Here is a 17,097-nt window from a genome sequence, read left to right on the forward strand (position 1 = left end):
TACTAAGATCCCTCTGGAAACATAAACATACATGAATAACTAGAAAAAGTCCTGAAAATAATAATAATGCAGTATGGACTAGCAATGTAAAATATGAAAGTGTACAGCAACTTAAAATAATTAAAAGACTGGTAATTTACATAACAGAGTGCAGAGCTCAGAAATAGATCTAAATATACACAGAAATTCAGTATATGGATGAAGATGGCTTTTCAAATCAGTGTGGGGAGAAAAGTAAGAAAGTGGGGTTGGGATAACCAGATAGCCATTTAGGGAGAAAAATATTGAATCCTTACCTCACTCCTTCTACCTAAATAAAGTCCAAACGAACAAAGATTTAAAGGTTAAAAAAAAAAACTTAAAAGTACTGGAAAAATACATTAAATTTATTCTTAAATGTAAAGAAGGCCTTTTTAAGCAAGGCAGCAATCCCCAAAGCCATAAAGACTGATACGTTTAACTACATAAATAAGTAAATAAGTCTGAGGAAAATACTCTTAGACATATGACAATGGACCAATTTTCTTATCTTACAAAGCGCTCATACAAATCAATAAAAAACAATTCATCTAATAGAAAACAGAACATGACCACACAGTTCACAGAAAATGAAATGTAAGTAATCAATAAGCATGACGCAAGATATTGTTTATTCTGTTTCAGATGATCAAATGTTTAAAAGTTTAGTACCCAGTATCAGCATGGGCCTTGGAAATAATTGTTCTTACAAATTACATGTGGGAGAATAACTGGGCCAAGATTCCTGGAGAACAATTTGGCAATAACTACTTAATTGAAAATGAAAAATACCCTTTGATCCAGCAATTCTATTGCTAAGAATTAACTCCATGGGTATAATCTCATTATATGTGTAAGTATGCTCACTGCAATATGGTTTAGAAGTAGTAAAATATTGAAAACCTGAGATCCCATCAGTGTTTGAACATTTGTAACACATTCCTATATTGGAATACCACACAGTCATTAAAAATAATGAGATATTTCTGTAATTTCTGATACAGAAAGATCTTATAAGACACAGGTAGCAAAAACAGCAAGGTACAGAAGAGTGTATACAGTGTGATTCCATTAACAAAAAGTTTTTAAAACTTGTATTTGCTGGGAAATAATTTTTCCCCCAAATGAATATACAGGGCACTCTAAGCTGGTTACCTTTGGAGAGAGGCATTAGGCACGAGAGAGAAGGGGGCAAGTTTTAATGGCATGCCTTTCTGCACCATCTGATTTTTTTTGTTTTTGCCACATACGTATATCGTCTTTATTTTTCCTTTTTTAAATAATATTTGATTTGTAGGTTATTTTGAGATATTTCTAGGTAGATTTGAATATTGCTAGTGCTATTTTTCAAAATACTCCAAATAGGTGCCAAGTTTTACAAACCAGAACTTCCCCTTGGGTTTTCATCAGACTCTGGATTTGCCCACTGATGCTTTTAATCATAATGATTTCCCGTTAAGTGTAAAGTTATAACAAATTTGTGATGGAATGATTGGGCACTGCCACTCAAGGACTGAAATTCTTATACCCCAAAGATCCTTTGATAATTTATAAATATAAATGAGATTACACATTCTATTTCAACTCTAAAAAAAAACCCATAAAATTGTAAATCGACTTTACACGTACAATAAAAAGTAAAGTATCCATTGAATTTAGTAGAACAGCATCACACTGGAAAAAAATACAGTCATAAAATTACCTCTTACATTTTTCTGGGGACAGAGAAGCAGAAGAGAATGAGATTTAAAAAACAAAAACAAAAACAAAAACCACTACCAAAAACAGGGTGAGACAATCATTTATTTATTGGACAGGGCAAGGCCATTTAAAGAGAGGAAACATATCCAAAAGAAGGTGTTTAGCTTGGTGTTACAGGCATCGATGTTCACAACAAACAACACTACTCAATACATCATGGAAACAGGCCACATACAACTAGGAAGATGCTGTCATGCCACTCAAAAATAAGCCACAGTGCTTAGGAAACAATCATTAGGGAGTTACAGAGCATCATGGTCTCCAATCCGCCGATCTGCATTTTCTGTGGCTGGGCCACTAGCCCATAGCATTTGGCTGGTTCCCTAGTTATTAAAAAGTCTCTTCCTACATTTTAGAGAGCCGTCCAAGAGTGCACACTTCTGAATGTCACTAAAATGGCAGTCAACTGCAGGCTTAACTAGCTCACATCACTACATTTTTGGGGGGGCGGGTGGGAAACTACCCTAGGTAGTCATGGACTGTCTCAAAGCATTATAAATAAAATTCTGAATTTAATCCATTTAGCACTGTTATGATGCACCCAAATCACCTTTAGTTCTATGGTACATATTGGAAAAAGAAAACAGAAATTCACTGGAGGAAACTGAAGAAGAAATTTGGGAAGCTCACCTGGCCCGAGGTATACAAGCTACTAGCAAAGTTAGACGCACCTGAAAACTATGTCAATTATCTGCCAAATCCTCAGGCATCATTTTTACTGGGACTTTCCTGACTGGGCAGGCAAAGATTTCCATATCTATTCTAGAGACTAGGCAAAATATTATAAAAAGTAGTATATCGTGAGTGCTTGGTTACAAGGGAAAACCATTCAGCCTAAGATTGATGAAGAAACGCGGTTAAGTGTCTGGCCCTCCCTACTCCCCATCTACTGATTTGACAAACCACTTCCTTCCTCAGCGATCCCAGTTCTCAAGGGGAGAAGTTCTCACTCCACACAGAATACAAAACTATACTTGGGAAGCCAGTCACTAAAGATCAGATATTGTACGAATCCATTCATAATAAATGACCAGAATAGGTGAATCGATAGAGGCAAAAAGTAGTTTAGTGGTTGCCCAGGGCTGGGAGGCACTGGGGCAGGGGGATAGGAGAGGCCCCCCTGCTAAAGGGTACAGGGTTTCTTTTAGGGGTGATAGAAATGTCCTAAAATGCATTGTGGTAGTGGTTGCATCATTTCACAAATATATGACAAAACCACTGAACTGCACCCTTTAAATGGCTGCACTGAAGGTATGTGGATAATAAAAAAAAGGAAGGCAGCCCCCAAAGAGAAGAGGCTCTTTCGAATCAAGTCATACCTGAGGAAATGGCAGGCAAGCCTGATGGGAGGAGCTTGTTTCTCATACAATATTTTGACTTAATTATCATCACATTAACCCCTGAATTCCATTTTTAACTCATTTCTAATTTATCTTAGGCTAATCAGCAGATTTCTAACTTTGTTCTCCGTAGAGAGCAGAGTCAGTGTTCCACAGATTGGGTTGGCAAAACAAAACTAATCAACAGTAAAAGCTCAAGGACAAAAGAGTCTCATGCCTTGAGGCTATGTGTTACCCGGCAGAATAGAAGAGCGGAGGTCCATTTCTAATGGGAAAAATGCCATCAAGCAGAAGGGCATCTTACGACTCTTGCCGAAAGCGTATTGCTTTTCAAGTCTGCATAGTTATTCCCTTTGCACCTACACAATTCAAAGAAAGCAATGTTTTCATACCTGCACAGTTCAACAAAAGCAGCCTTCTCTACAAAGAAGCGTTCAGCTCCCTGCAGATCAAAGGGCTAGCCAAATTTCCGAAGCCAAAATTACTGTTTCTTAAAAAAAAAAAAAAAAAGTCTACTCTGTCTCCTCATCCTCATCTTCGGCAGCATCCAACAAAGATGGAAAAACTCTAAGCCGGCTAATGAATCCAAAGCTATAAAACAGTTTCTTAAATGACATTAATGGCTTTTCATTGAAGATACTAGTTCCAAATATTTAAAACATATTTGTCCCAATGCCTTTGAAGCCTACCTTTGATGAGAAGTTTTCTTTAGTTTTACTAATTTGCGAGTTTAGTATGCAATAAAATAACAGAGACTTTGAATAAGTTAAACTGGCTGATGACAAGTAATCAGTTTTCTTCAGTGATTACTATTCTACACAGGCAAGATAATTCATGAAATCATGAAGGGTCTTGTGGTCTATCTTCAACTAGTCTTTAACTACTTAATCAATTGGGGAAATTTCTGACAGAGAAATGAAGAGAACACAAGTAGCTTTATACCAAGTTGAATTTGTTAAATATATTTATGACAAAGAATTTCTGACACAAGAATTACTCACTGCACACAGAACCCCAGAGAAGTGATGAAACAAGACAGCCGATGTTAGAAGGTATATGGGAGTGGGGGTGGGGCAAGAAGTCATGAGAAATTGAAAACTGGCAAGCAGCTGCTGAAGCAGAGCCATTTTTTAGGGGTCATAAGAAAAACCGATAAGCCACCATTTTGGTCTCTTTAGAGAAGTCCATTTGTTGTTAAAAACCAAATACTTTTTAACTTTCATTCATGCTGCAAAATGCAGTAGTCACATTATTTCCAAAAGGATCCTAAAAACTCAAGTGCAAAAGAAATCTAAGAAAATAAATAATTACAAAATCATCAACATTTTTCAAAGAAATGTGCTCAAAACAGTGACTTTTACAAAAGATAGGGTTTGTTTTAAATGGAAAAAAGAATTCTCTCTATGAAAGATCAGACTCATTTCACAGATAACTTATACTCCATTAATGATTTGATTGACAGCGTACGAACAAGGGCCATAGACTTTTTTTAATTAGGTCTGAAAGATCAATATAATATAAATACTGATGATAGGGGGAGTGTTTTATACCCCAAACTCCAATATTCCAGCTCTGTGTCCTGTCCTGTTATGATAATTTGTAAAAATCTTAACGACGCAGTGATTCAAGTTTTCGTAACTTCAATGATGTGTTCGAGGACAATGCATCTTGATTTGAAGAGTTTGCTGTATCCGAAGGCCGGAACAGTACTCGACCACGATGATTAAATACATAAAATGATGGGTGATTCCTTAATGTGTCAAATGTCCTTAAAAGAAAAAAAAAGCATCCACTTTAGATACACCTGTACAAAAGCCTATTTGAAAACAAGCAGGCTTCTGACGAATTATGAATTTGCTATGGGTTATAGTCTTAACTAAGTTTAAATCCATGAGATCAGGCGACACATAGCGATCATACTGTGTCTCGTGTTTGTTTGTTTGTTTCTGTATAAGGAAAATAAGAAACCTGGAAAAGCAACATAAAGCTCTCAAATCTTTCAGCCACTCCTTCCAAGGTGCCTATGACTATAACACAAATAATCGCTCAGCTTTAATCACTTCTGTAAATCTTAACACTAACTAGCCCATGCCAAATAGTCTTTAAAAAAAACAGTACATTTATTGTACCCTTGATTATTTTCATTTGGCCCTCACTATTCAAGCAATACGATCATTTCACAGATCTGTTTCCAAGAATCTTTCAAGTACAACAACAAAAAAAACTCGTTTTGGCCCTTCTGTACCTACTGTTGTCCAAACTCATATATTTTGCTACCACCTACTAAATTTATATATTTTGCTACCACCTACTTAATGCCATTCTGTTTTACTTCTTTCTTTCCTGGCCCTTTGCCTATGATTCTTGGTAGACTCTTTGTAAGAACTATAGTGGGTGGTGATAGTAGAGTATCCTTTCTTCTTTCCCAGTGAGCTATGTATAGTCGAAAAAAGTTCACAAACACCTAAGTGTATGGCTTTTAGTACTGGTTTGTTTAAACACTATTTTCCTGCAAAAAAGAGAACTCTGGCTTGATAAAACTCCAATCTCAAAGCCAGCCACCTAAAATTCCAAGCATACTCCCACATATAACAGGAAGCCTGACATGTAACTATCTAAAATGTAAACTGAAAAGTAAAAGTACCAAGGGGGTGAGTTTCCTCTAACAAATAAATGTTTATTGTGAACCCTTCTGAGGACACACTGCAAAGGGTTAAAACTGCCAGGCTCAAGAAGGTAGGTAAAGTCCAGAGATGGAATTGAATAAAGCTAAATAATAACTTTATGAAAGTAGGAAATACGGAAAAGAAAAGCAAGACAGGTTCAAGAAAATAGCTGAGAAGCAGCACAAGAGAAAACAGAAAACAGAATAACAAATATATTGTAATCCAAGAATAGGAAAGGGCCAGAGAGCAGTTTAGGTCACAGTCTAGGCTCAAGTGATAGAGAAAATGGACCAAAAACCCCTATTCTTCCAAAGACTAAGCTGGGACATGCAGATAAAAAGAGGGAAAAAAATGGAAGGGTGTGGGAGGGGAGGGAAGGAAAAAAGAAGGGATGACAGGAAAACATTTCTGAGGGAATATCTTCCTATTTACCTATTCCCTTCCACCCATCTAACCAATAAATAATTTTAAGCAAATATAACATGACCTCTGAGTCTAATGTCAATCATCTGTCATTCAACTTCCATTTTTCTGTCATATCAAACACTGCCTCGATATTTTGACCTCATTATTCACACAAACTGCACCATCAAAATGTAAAAGCAAAATCAACTTTTATGTACCAGAAAACATACACTTGAAATTACATAAATGAAATAAAACCCTTATGAATCGAAATGCCTATGAAAAGGGAAAGACTTACTTATTTTTTAGTTCTGAAGTGGCATCCATGTCTTTAAATTCTCCTGCAATATGAACTATACCATAACAGGTAACTGCAAAGGCCAGAAGTGTCTGAAGAACTATCTGTGAGTATAAAGATTGAGATTATCAAATAACATAAAAATATTGTCATAAAAATTTACAATTTTCCCTCCATCTCTTTTTAGCCTCTGACAGGTATTTCTCCCAGATCCTATCAAGGAGTTAGTTCTCGCTTTAAATAATCTGAACTCAGACACAATAAACTCTTCCATAAATTCTGTGTATCAGTGGAAAAATACTTCTAGGTTTTGCTCCAATAGCAAACAGGTACTAAGCTATTCAGAACTCATTTACCAACTATTACCTGCTTCCAAGAGCAACTAAGAATTTGTTAATGTATTATTGTTAAATATCATTGAGTATGAAAAAGAATACCCCTGGACCCACCACCCAGCTTAAGAAATAAAACTACCAGTACCTTTCAAGTCCCACGTGTCCCTCTCCAATTATATCCTTCACCAACCCCCTCAAAGTTAACTACTGTACTGAACTGCATATTAATCAATTCTTTAAGGCTTTTCTTTATAATTTTACCAGCTATGTATGTACCTCTAAAATGTGTATTGCTTACTTTTCCCCATTTTTGAATATTTTGGGAGATTCATCCCTGTTGTAGTATATCCTTGCAGTCATTCACTTTTACTGCATTTTATATTTCATTATATGAAAATACCACAATTTATTTATTCCACTGCTGATGGCTCTGTGGGCTGTTTTCTGTGTGTTACTTTTACAATGACAATATAGATATCCTGCAGTAGGTCTCCTGGCACATGGGAGTAGAATCACTGGGGGAGGGTATACCCATGTTCAACTTCATTAGGTAATACCAAAATGTCTTCCAAAGAGGTTGTGCAATCAAAAACTTGCAGTATTTGATATTAACCAACTTGGGATGATAGACAGGCACATTTGATTTTGATTGTGATTTTTCTGTATTTTTCAAATTTCCCAATTTGTAAACAGAAGCAAGCTATATTAAACAGATATAAATGAGGGACACCTGGGTGGCTCAGCCAGTTAAGCATCTACGTTTGGCTCAGGTCATGATCCCAGGGTCCTGGGATCAAGTCCCACATGGGGCTCCCTGCTCAGCGGGGAGTCTGCTTCTCCCTCTACCTGCTCTGCCTGCTGCTCCCCCTGCTTGTGCTCTCTCTCTCTGAAATAAATAAAATCTTTTAAAAATAATAGTTATAAATGGATATGTGTGTGGTGTGGGGGGGGGTAACCTACCACACTGCAAAGGTGATAGGAGAGTGGCTTAATAGTCCCGCCCATCATAACTTTTATTACAGACAACTATAGTCAAAATTAGCCACAAGCTATTACTCTAACTTTCTAAATTAAAACTAACGTCACATGTTATACCAGCTTACACATTCCCACCACCAGTGTACCAAGACCTATTTCATATAATGCAATCACAGGCACTGTGAACAAGAATGTGGCAAATCTGTGAGTTATCATGAAGTTATGTCAAGATAAATAATGTTAAGTAATAAAAGGCTAATTATAAAACTATACATATATACATGTAGATAACTTCTTAAAAGAAAAACTCTTTTGATTAGGTGAAACTATACATAATGTAAATAAAGACTGCTGTTTATGCACAGGGGGTGAGCTGAACTACTGACATGCTCCAAACTGCTGGGAGTAGCAGCAGAACTGCTGAGCAGTGAGGTCACTTGTCATTTTTTATTTTATGGGGTCAGTTTTACTTTTTACACTTACTGCTTGATTCTGTTATAAAGAAGTTACTATTTTGTCACTTAAAATCCATTCGAGATAAACAAAATGATGAGTGAAGTTCACAGTCATTTCAGCTTAAAAAAAAAACTTCCTTGTTTTTCTTTACTTTTGCCACCTACATATATGTCCATAAACAATGTTTAGTTTTGCTTGTTCTTAGACTTTACATAAAAAGGAACTTTGCTAAGTAAAATAAAGTCAAATAATCAACTTTTTAAGTCCATCTCAGACTATGAACAGAACAACTTCTAGAATGACTACTTAAACTACAGTTCTAGAAACCAAACAGAAATCTTTTGTTTCCAAATCTTTGGGTTTACAATGAGTGACAAATAGTAAAGTAGTGAACAGATGTTACTTCATGTCTGGAAATTTTTTAAGAGAACAAGAACCAGCAAAAAATTATTATAAGCTATGTGGCTAATTTTTAAAATATATTTTAACGGAATATAAATGACAAACTTACATCTATTGGCAGTGATTCATCTTCCTTTTCTGTTAATCGCATATAAGAACGATCTATAAACCAGAAGCATACCATTAAGGAAATTGTAGCCCATTTTTCTTTCTTAAAATGCAAGCAAATCAATATACCAAAGAAACGGCTGACTTATATGCTACATAAAGTAATGCTAATCCCGGATTCCTCAAAAACCTCTATTTCCTAAGCCAGTCAGCCCGATCTTGAACTATTTTACTTTCATCATGACCTGCTTTGTCACCTTATAAAACACCGTAAGAGTGAAAGGTGAACAAGTAAGAGGAAGAAATACCTAAACGTATTTTTTTTCTTTCGGTACTATGGGAAAACTAGAATCCTCTGAAACTAACAGTTTCTTTCACTAAATGGTCAGAGAAATCACAGTTATTTAAAAACGAATAATCCTACAGAAAATCTCAACTCTGATACAGCACCACCATCACGTAGTATGAATAAAGTAATATTGGTACAGACATGCTTTTTCCTGAGAGAGTATGTTGGGGCAGTGGTGGAACAGGAGAAGTTCCAGAACATCAATTTCTGCCTCTCTGATTAAATCATAATTCTGCTGCTGCCTTAGCCTCAGAAAGCAGCAAGGTATTAAAGAAAAGGACCAGGATTTGGAAGCTGATCAGCCGGGATCATAAAACCAGCTCCTCTACTTCCTGTCACTCACTGACTTTATCTCATCAAAACCTTAAGACATTCTGGTGCATTGTAACATGTATCTCAATTTCAGACTGTTGAAATGTAGGAGTGGGAGGGGGAGTGTATCTTGGAATCAAAGAAATACAGTATCTTTCTACTGCCTGTCTGCAACAGTAAAGTGGGGGATAATGGGAAGATTACATTAGATACATGGTAGCCATTCTGCCATAACAAAGTTCATCCCAGCAAAGGTGAGCATGCTGTAGCACAAAGGTGTGTTATCTGCAGCTACCATCTGACATGACACAATTAGCTTCAAAGGTGAGTATTAGTCTTTTTCCAACATGAGCATTATAAAGCGGTCCCACTGTAGGGACAAATGCCACAAGGCATTCTCATCTCATCAGAAACACAAAAACACAAAATCCTAATTCTAGAAAAACCTGGCACAATCCCTACTTAACAATGTGCTGTTGACTTAAAGACCCAAATTGCTGTGAGTGAACATGCAGCCACTCTTAAAAGACAATGTGTTTAGAGACATTTCTAAGTTTTATCTTACAGGTTTAACATTAGGACCGGTGTAAAAGAAACATCAATCCAATACTAAAAATAGGTTTGGCTAACTTCCTACTGTCTGTTCAATTCCTAGCCAGCTTTCTTCTTTGCATGCAGCCTAATCTGATTCGAACAGTACCTCTAACCAGGCATTTCCTCATCTGTAAAATGAAGGGGTTGGACTTCAGTCATCTCCTTGCTCAAGTACTGTAAAATTTTACAGCTGAAGCCAACTGTAGAAAATGACACAGTACTACACAGTATCCTGATCTCTAGGGTAGTGTTTCTCAAATGAATGTGTAGACCGATCTCCTGGGGATCTTATTAAAATGCAGATTAGGATTCAATAAACTCTGGGGCGGGGCCTGAGTTTCTGCATTTCTAACAAGCTCCCAGGCAATTCCCTGGAGGCTGGTCTGCTGAACACCCTTGAGCAGCAAGGCTCTAAGGTATTTCCTTAACCCTCTGTCCCCCACCTCCCATCCCCAGCCTGTCTCCATGCATCCTGACATACCCTTAGCATAGCATCTATAGCACTTTATTGTGATTATTTATTGATTCCACTTGACTTTGAACTCCCTTAGGGCATCACTGTACCTCTGGCACCTAAGCACAGCACTGTTTCAACTACTTACACAAAACTGAATTTCATAAAGCAGTGTAGCACACAGGCTCTAGAGTCAAACTGCCTGTCTTTGAATCCTGGCCCCACCATCATCTCTGTCAGTTTGTGCAAATTTCCCAGCTATGCGTGTCTCAACTTCATCTTTCAAGAGTCATAACAACAGCTACCTCACAGGGCTTTTGGTAGGACTGAATTAGGTAATACATGTAAAGCGCTTAGTTCAGTGCCTGGCACACAGTAAGCATTTAATAAGCGTTAGCTATAATATTGTTATCATTAAAGACTGGAGATTTGGAGAAACTGTCACAAAATAGAGAAGACCGGGGAAACATGACAACCAAATGTAACGTGATACCCTGCTTGATTTCTGGAACAGAAGACTTTATTGGAAAAACTGGTAAAACCCAAAAAAAAGTTTGACTTTAGTTAGTAGTATTATACCAATATCAGTTTCTTAGTTGTGACAATATACCATGGTAATAGATGTTACAATGCAGGACACTGGGTGGGGAGTATATAGTAACTGTACTATCTTTGCAACTTCTCTGCAAAATTTCAAAATAAAAATGTATTTAAAAAATAAAGCTGAGTTTCAATCAGACAAACGTCAATACATGTATGTAAAAAGTAGTTAAAATAACTGGATCATTTTAATTCTACATAATAAACAAAAGGTTTTATTTTGAAAAAAATTAGAGCTTTGAAGGAATTCACATTTCATTTTCTACTTTATTCCTAAGATGGAAAGTAATCTAGCAAATGAATTAAGTTCAACTTTGAATTCACTTCCTTCATTTGACTAATTTATTGAGTACCTACTGTGCGAAAACATTGTGCTAGGCACGGAATCACAGCAATGAATAAAATGGGCTGCCCTTGTGGGCTCTACAATCTAAGACAGAGGTTAGCAAACTTTTCCTTAAAGAGTCAGATAATAGGGACGCCTGGGTGGCTCAGTGGGTTAAAGCCTCCGGCTTCGGCTTGGGTCATGATCCCAGGATCCTGTGATGGAGCCCCACTGTAGGGCTCTCTGCTCAGCAGGAAGCCTGCTTCCTTCTCTCTCTCTCTCTGCCTGCCTCTCTGCCTACCTTGTGATCTCTGTCAGGTGGATAGGTAAGATCTTAAAAAGAAAAAAGAGTCAGATAATAAGTATTTTGGGCTCTGCAGGCCATACTGTGTCTGTGTCAACTACTCAACTTCTCACTTAGAAAGGAGCCAGACAATACCTAAATGAATGGTGTAGCTGTCTATCAGGAAAACTTCATTGATGGACACTGAAACTTGGATTTTATGTAATTGTCATGGGTCATGAAATGATATTCATTTGCTTTTTCCCCCAACAAATTAAAATGTGAAAACATTCTTAGCTCACTGCAAAAACAGGAGAGAGGCTGCATTTGGCCCACACACCAGTTTGCTGACCCCTGGCCTAGTAGAGAAGGAAAACCACAAAAAAACAAATCAGCTGTCTCAAGGCAGCTATACCTCCTCTGCTAGACTCCAAGTTTCTTCTTGATGATACAATAGTATGTGTATGTTAAAGTAGTTTTACTTTATTCTTTTAAACTTCCCAGTGACTCTGTGACACAGAAAAAGCAGGAATTAAAATCCACCTCAATGAAGTCTCAGAGAAGGGACATGACTTGCCCAAGGTCACACAGATTTAGCGGTAAATCAAGTTTTTCAGAACCAGTCCTCCAGACTCCCAGTCCAGTGCTCTTTCTCCTGTAACACAGTGCCCCCATAAGGCAAACGGTCACTTAACTTCTCACTCTACCTGGACAGCCAGGAGCGCCCAAGATGTTGTCCACCTAGTTGTCATGGGACCATGAGCACCCGAAGTCTTCATTCTGACACTTTGCCTGCTCAGCCCCACGCTGGATCTGACATCACCTATCCCGCATTCCCCAAAAGACTGCCTTCCTGGTCACCCCGCAGCCGGAGAGACTCCCTCTTTGCCCACCCTGCAGTCAGCTCAGAGCCCTCTCTCCCAGACACCCTCTTCCCCTTCCACCCCTGCTGCACTCTCAGGTGCCCGTCTCCTCAAACTCAGACTCCGAGCCTTCCACCGGGGAGCCCCACGCCGCTTCTCGAAGTCACCCCCCAACTCTAAGGGCTCAAATGACCATTCCTGGGACACCCGGTCCGACACTCCCTCAGGGTGCTCCCACACACCGCCCCCGGAGTCCCACACAGGAGCGGTCGCTGTCCCCCCAGCACTTACGCTGCGCAGCGGAAAAGGCCGCGTGGGCTAGGGCAAAGAGGCCGACGCCCACCAGCCCCTTCCACAGTGACGGCGCCATGATTCCGGAGGAGCAGCAGCCCAACAAAAGAGGCGAAGGGCGGCGGAGCTGTTCCTTCTTCCACTGGCGGGTGTCCGCGCAGCGCAGAGAGATGACGTCACCGAACCCCTGGGCGCGAAGTGCCTCAGAGGTGGAAAAACCAAAGAGCCGTGAGAAAGCGGAAGCAGGAATGCCGGGAAGAAGGGGAAAGCGACACGGAATAAGGTCCGCGAGTGACCACGAGCCGAGCTTGCGTGCGCTCTCTGTGGGGGGCGGAGCTAAGCGGAGAGCGTACCGAAGGAGGCAAAAGCGGATCAATGGGGAAGCGGAGCGGAAGGGCGCCAGCGAATGAGCGCGGGCCGCGGGGCAAGGGGCGGGGCCTGAGGAGAGGCCCGGGCGGGGCTGAGGGGCGCGGCTCCGGGAGAGCTGGAGGCGGAGGTTCAAGGCTAGCGGCGCTGGGTCTCTACTCCTCGCTGGGGGGGGTTGTTTGTTTGCTTTGCTTTTCCCTCCAGCTGGGTCCTTTGTTTTCTGCCGGCCTGTCCAGTGCTTCAGCCCTCCGGGAGCCCACACTGCTGAAGGCGGCAAGGTTGTGAAAGCGAGGAGGCGGGTGGGGTGTAGAAGAGAACAACCCGGTATTTGGAACCCCAAGCACGTGGCACGCGTGGGATGCTCCGTAAAAGTTAGTTCCCTTCTCCTTACCTTCAAAAGGTCTTGTAGAAAGACTCGTGTCCGAAGGAGTGTGGTGTCACGCGGGAGGGTTTGTCCTTAAGAGAACCAGTTTAGGGAGAAATGAAAGGGGAGGAATAAAGGACACGCAAAACGCCAGCCCATCTCGTCTGTCTCCGATCAGAAAAAAAGTGTACTCTCCCTCTTTGATTTGTCTTTGTCTGCTATCCCCTAAAATACACACAGTCGTTAGTGAGATTCTCCCTTTCTTTCACTCTGCTCTCCTTTGGCGAGCTTACCTCTTCATTCCCACCCCTTCGGCTACCGTCGATAACACCGTAATTCCGAAGAGACATCTCGATCTCAAATGTCTCTCTTTGGTTCCAGACCTGGATTTCCAGACCCGCTAATCGCTTACTTCTATCCTGCGGCACTTCGAACTTAATATGGCCAAGACGGAATTCATCCATTTTTCCAAACTCTGCACTGACTCCTCCTGTGCCCCCTGACTCATAGGCACAGTGTTGTAAGCAGCATGTCACAAGGTAAATGCCCTCAGTCCTGTCAGGATTCTACTTTTGAGCTGCATCAATTTTGCTAACTCTCATATACTCAAAGAGAGTTTGCTAACTCTCATACACTCAAAGGACACGCCTTTTAAATTTGCAATCTTACCATTCCTGGCCCGCTTAGCCTGCTCTACCTCTGTATCACCCTCTGAAATATTCTATAATTTACCTGTTTATTATGTTTGTTGTGTTATTATTGTTCACTTTTTCTCTTCCCCCATTGGAATGTAAGTTCCAAGAGGACAAATATTATGTTCATTATTTTTCTCTGGGCCCACTCCAATTCTTTCACCTCTAAGCCAAGATTTGACACGGTACTCAATCAGTGTCAAGTACAGTGTAATGTATTCCTTACAAATGTAGGCGTATTTATAAACCACACAATCAGGAAGAACCAGGAAATAATCTTCCTGTACTTGACAGGAAAGTGCTTCCTTCACCCCAGGAAGTGGCAAAATAGAAAAGGTAGTTGACCAGAAAAAAAAAAAAGTCTTAACCCTTGGTTTTAGCTTTGATAATGGTTGAATTTAAAATAGCCTTTCAGATATCTTATTAAATTATCTCTGCTAATATTAATTTATTCAAAGCAGAAAAATCATTAGGTTTCTTAAGGGAGCTGAGGTCTGGTTCCTTTCCTTTGAAAAGAAATCTGGTATTTCTATAAGCCACCATACATTATCCTAGTCTTCAGGGTAGTGGGCAAGCATTGAATTTTGTTTTGTCCACTACAGTCTAAGATACATGCCCCCATTCTCTTCTTTTGAATATCTTACCCATGTGCAGAATGCAAAAGAAACTAGGCTAGTTTCGCATTTTCTAGAAATAAATGGTTAACTCCTATTCAGGGAGTGGGATTTTAATGGTCTCATCTGTAGATTTTAACATGAAGGGAAGCCAAGGTATTCATTCAGAGTCATAGTTACCAAAGATTGTATCATTCAAATAAGTACCTTGGGTCCAGTCACACATTGTTTTCTAGGTTGGAGTTCATTCCAAATGTGCAAGGTACAGCTAGGGGCAGCACTGTTTTCATGAGTTTTTAGAACAGAAGTCAAACTTCATGTGAAAGAACACTTAAATTCCTAGGTGACCCCAAAAGTGCCTTTAGTTTTCCTAAAGAAACAGTCATTTTCCATATGCACAGAGGATACATGGTGTGGATTTGTTAAAGGTGGGGATAATGATCTCTAAAGCATTTCCGACCCAGATGTTATTTATGAAGGCGCATCACGTCTTCCCAGGATAGTCTGTTGAATAGAGAAAGCACTGCATTCCCAAATTATCTTCAAGTTAATTAATTTGGTTACATGCCACCCAACTAGGCGAGTGACTTCATACATCACTCAGTTGTGCCTCCATTTCCCACACACATTCTCCCTCTTTCCAGCGCGCTCTGTCCTTTCCTACCTAGTTCAAAAACCTACTTTCCCTAGGAATACGTTGCTGTTATAGGTATGTGTAAAGGAACATATCTACTGTAGGTACTAAATCTTTCTTCAAACTATTTATACTTATTTCAACCTCCCTGGGTAACTAATTCTAGAATTTTACTACCTGCTGGGTAGACTAGTATTTTCAACATTTATATTGAAATTGCATCATCTCTTTTTTATTTTTTTACAAAAATGGTGTGTGTTTGTGTAAGAAGTTCAAACAATGAAACCATGTATCCCTCTTAATGTATTAAGTGGCCCCTTGGCATCTCACGTTTTGAATCTCAGTAAATAAGACTGTGGTTACTTGATTCATATCTTTGAAGACTTGTTTACTGAAAGATTTATACTCCTGTGGTTAAAAGTATATGCTTTAGAAACAGATGGGGTTTGAATCCTGGCTTCTCCTTTACTATCTGGGAGATTGGGCAAGTTATTTAACTTAACTGTGCCTCAATTTCCTCATCTGTAAAGTGGAGATAATAATAGTACTTACCTGGTAAGATTGTTCTTAGGATTGAGGGAGACAACACATACAAGTTGTTTAGAATAATCCCACTTGGGGTAGGAAGGGTGCTCCTACTGGCTGGCTCAGTTGGTGGAGCATACGACTCTTGATCTCCAGGTTGTGAGTTCGAGCCCCATGTTGGGGGTGGAGATTACTTCAAAAAAATAAAATCTTAAATAAAAAGAATAACCTCACATGGTGAGTACTCAGTAAATGTTAGCCATTATCATTCCTGCTGCTGCTTCTGTAGAGTCTTCTAGCAATTTTTCCAGACTAAAGGAGCTCTTTATCCCTTTGGTCTTTCTTAAAACATCAGTAGCTTCTCCCCTTTGTTTATTTTAATTGCTCTTCTCTGGGCCATTTCTAGATCTACTAATATCTCTCTTGGGGTTTCATTACCACATCTGCACAAAGTATCCTAGGTTACTTGTCTGGGGCTAAAATGATTATTTATTTCAAGTAGCCTTGACACTGAAAATGACACCAAAAGTCTAATTTGCTGTTTTAGCACATTGAGCTGATAAGTTCAGGAAGTGAACATAAAACTCTAGCACTATACTGTGTCCTAACTAATATTGGGGGCTTTTTGTTGTTGTTATTGTTGTTTGTTTCTTTGTTTTAGAGAGGGAGCGAGAATGTGCAAGCATGCACATGGTGAGGGGGAGGGATGAAGAGGGAAAGGGAGAGAGAATCCCAAGCCAATTTTACTAAGCAGGGAGCCAGACACAGGGCTGAATCGCAGGACCCTAATATCATGACCTGAGCCAAAATCCAGAGTGGGATGTTTAACTGACTGAACCACCCAGGCATCCCGCCAACTGATATTTGTGACCTATTCTTCCTCTCACTTTTTTTTTTTTTTTTTTAAGCAGGCTCCACACCCAGCATGGAACACAATGCGGGGCCTGAACCCACGACCCTGAGATCAAGACCTGAGCTGAGATCAAGAGTCTGACGCTTAAACAATGCTTAACCAACTGAACTACCTAGGTTCCCCCTCCCACTTCTTGAATATAGACATTCCT

General features: G+C 39.6%; 1 protein-coding gene and 1 long non-coding RNA gene across 3 annotated transcripts; one reads left to right on the top strand and one right to left on the bottom strand.

Moving 5' to 3' along the window:
* Positions 1-1,801: 1,801 nt before the first annotated feature.
* Positions 1,802-13,185, bottom strand: MMGT1 (membrane magnesium transporter 1). Its single transcript, XM_032330811.1, has 4 exons — positions 12,839-13,185; positions 8,769-8,821; positions 6,489-6,592; positions 1,802-4,887 (listed from the first exon to the last, which is right to left on the bottom strand). Exons 1-4 carry the CDS (start codon positions 12,915-12,917, stop codon positions 4,728-4,730), a joined length of 396 nt encoding a protein of 131 aa, XP_032186702.1. The 5' UTR covers positions 12,918-13,185; the 3' UTR covers positions 1,802-4,727.
* On the top strand, positions 13,152-16,987 carry LOC116582941. Of its 2 annotated transcripts, none has more exons than XR_004282561.1 (3): positions 13,152-13,575; positions 13,950-14,107; positions 16,942-16,976. It is a non-coding gene; the product is annotated as an uncharacterized LOC116582941 (long non-coding RNA). The 2 variants fall into 2 exon arrangements; XR_004282560.1 differs by having other exon boundaries at positions 13,155-13,575; positions 16,945-16,987.
* Positions 16,988-17,097: the final 110 nt, after the last annotated feature.

Source organism: Mustela erminea, chromosome X (assembly GCF_009829155.1).
Source record: "Mustela erminea isolate mMusErm1 chromosome X, mMusErm1.Pri, whole genome shotgun sequence".
NCBI lineage: Eukaryota > Metazoa > Chordata > Mammalia > Carnivora > Mustelidae > Mustela > Mustela erminea.

Excerpts from the sequence above, each read along its gene's own strand:
- MMGT1 (XM_032330811.1), bottom strand. The coding sequence starts at position 12,917 with ATGGCGCCGTCACTGTGGAAGGGGCTGGTGGGCGTCGGCCTCTTTGCC. Across the intron at positions 6,593-8,768 it reads ATGAATCACTGCCAATAGAT|ATAGTTCTTCAGACACTTCT; the intron begins GTAAGTTTGTCA and ends TTATACTCACAG. Across the intron at positions 4,888-6,488 it reads ACTTCAGAACTAAAAAATAA|GACATTTGACACATTAAGGA; the intron begins GTAAGTCTTTCC and ends TTTTCTTTTAAG.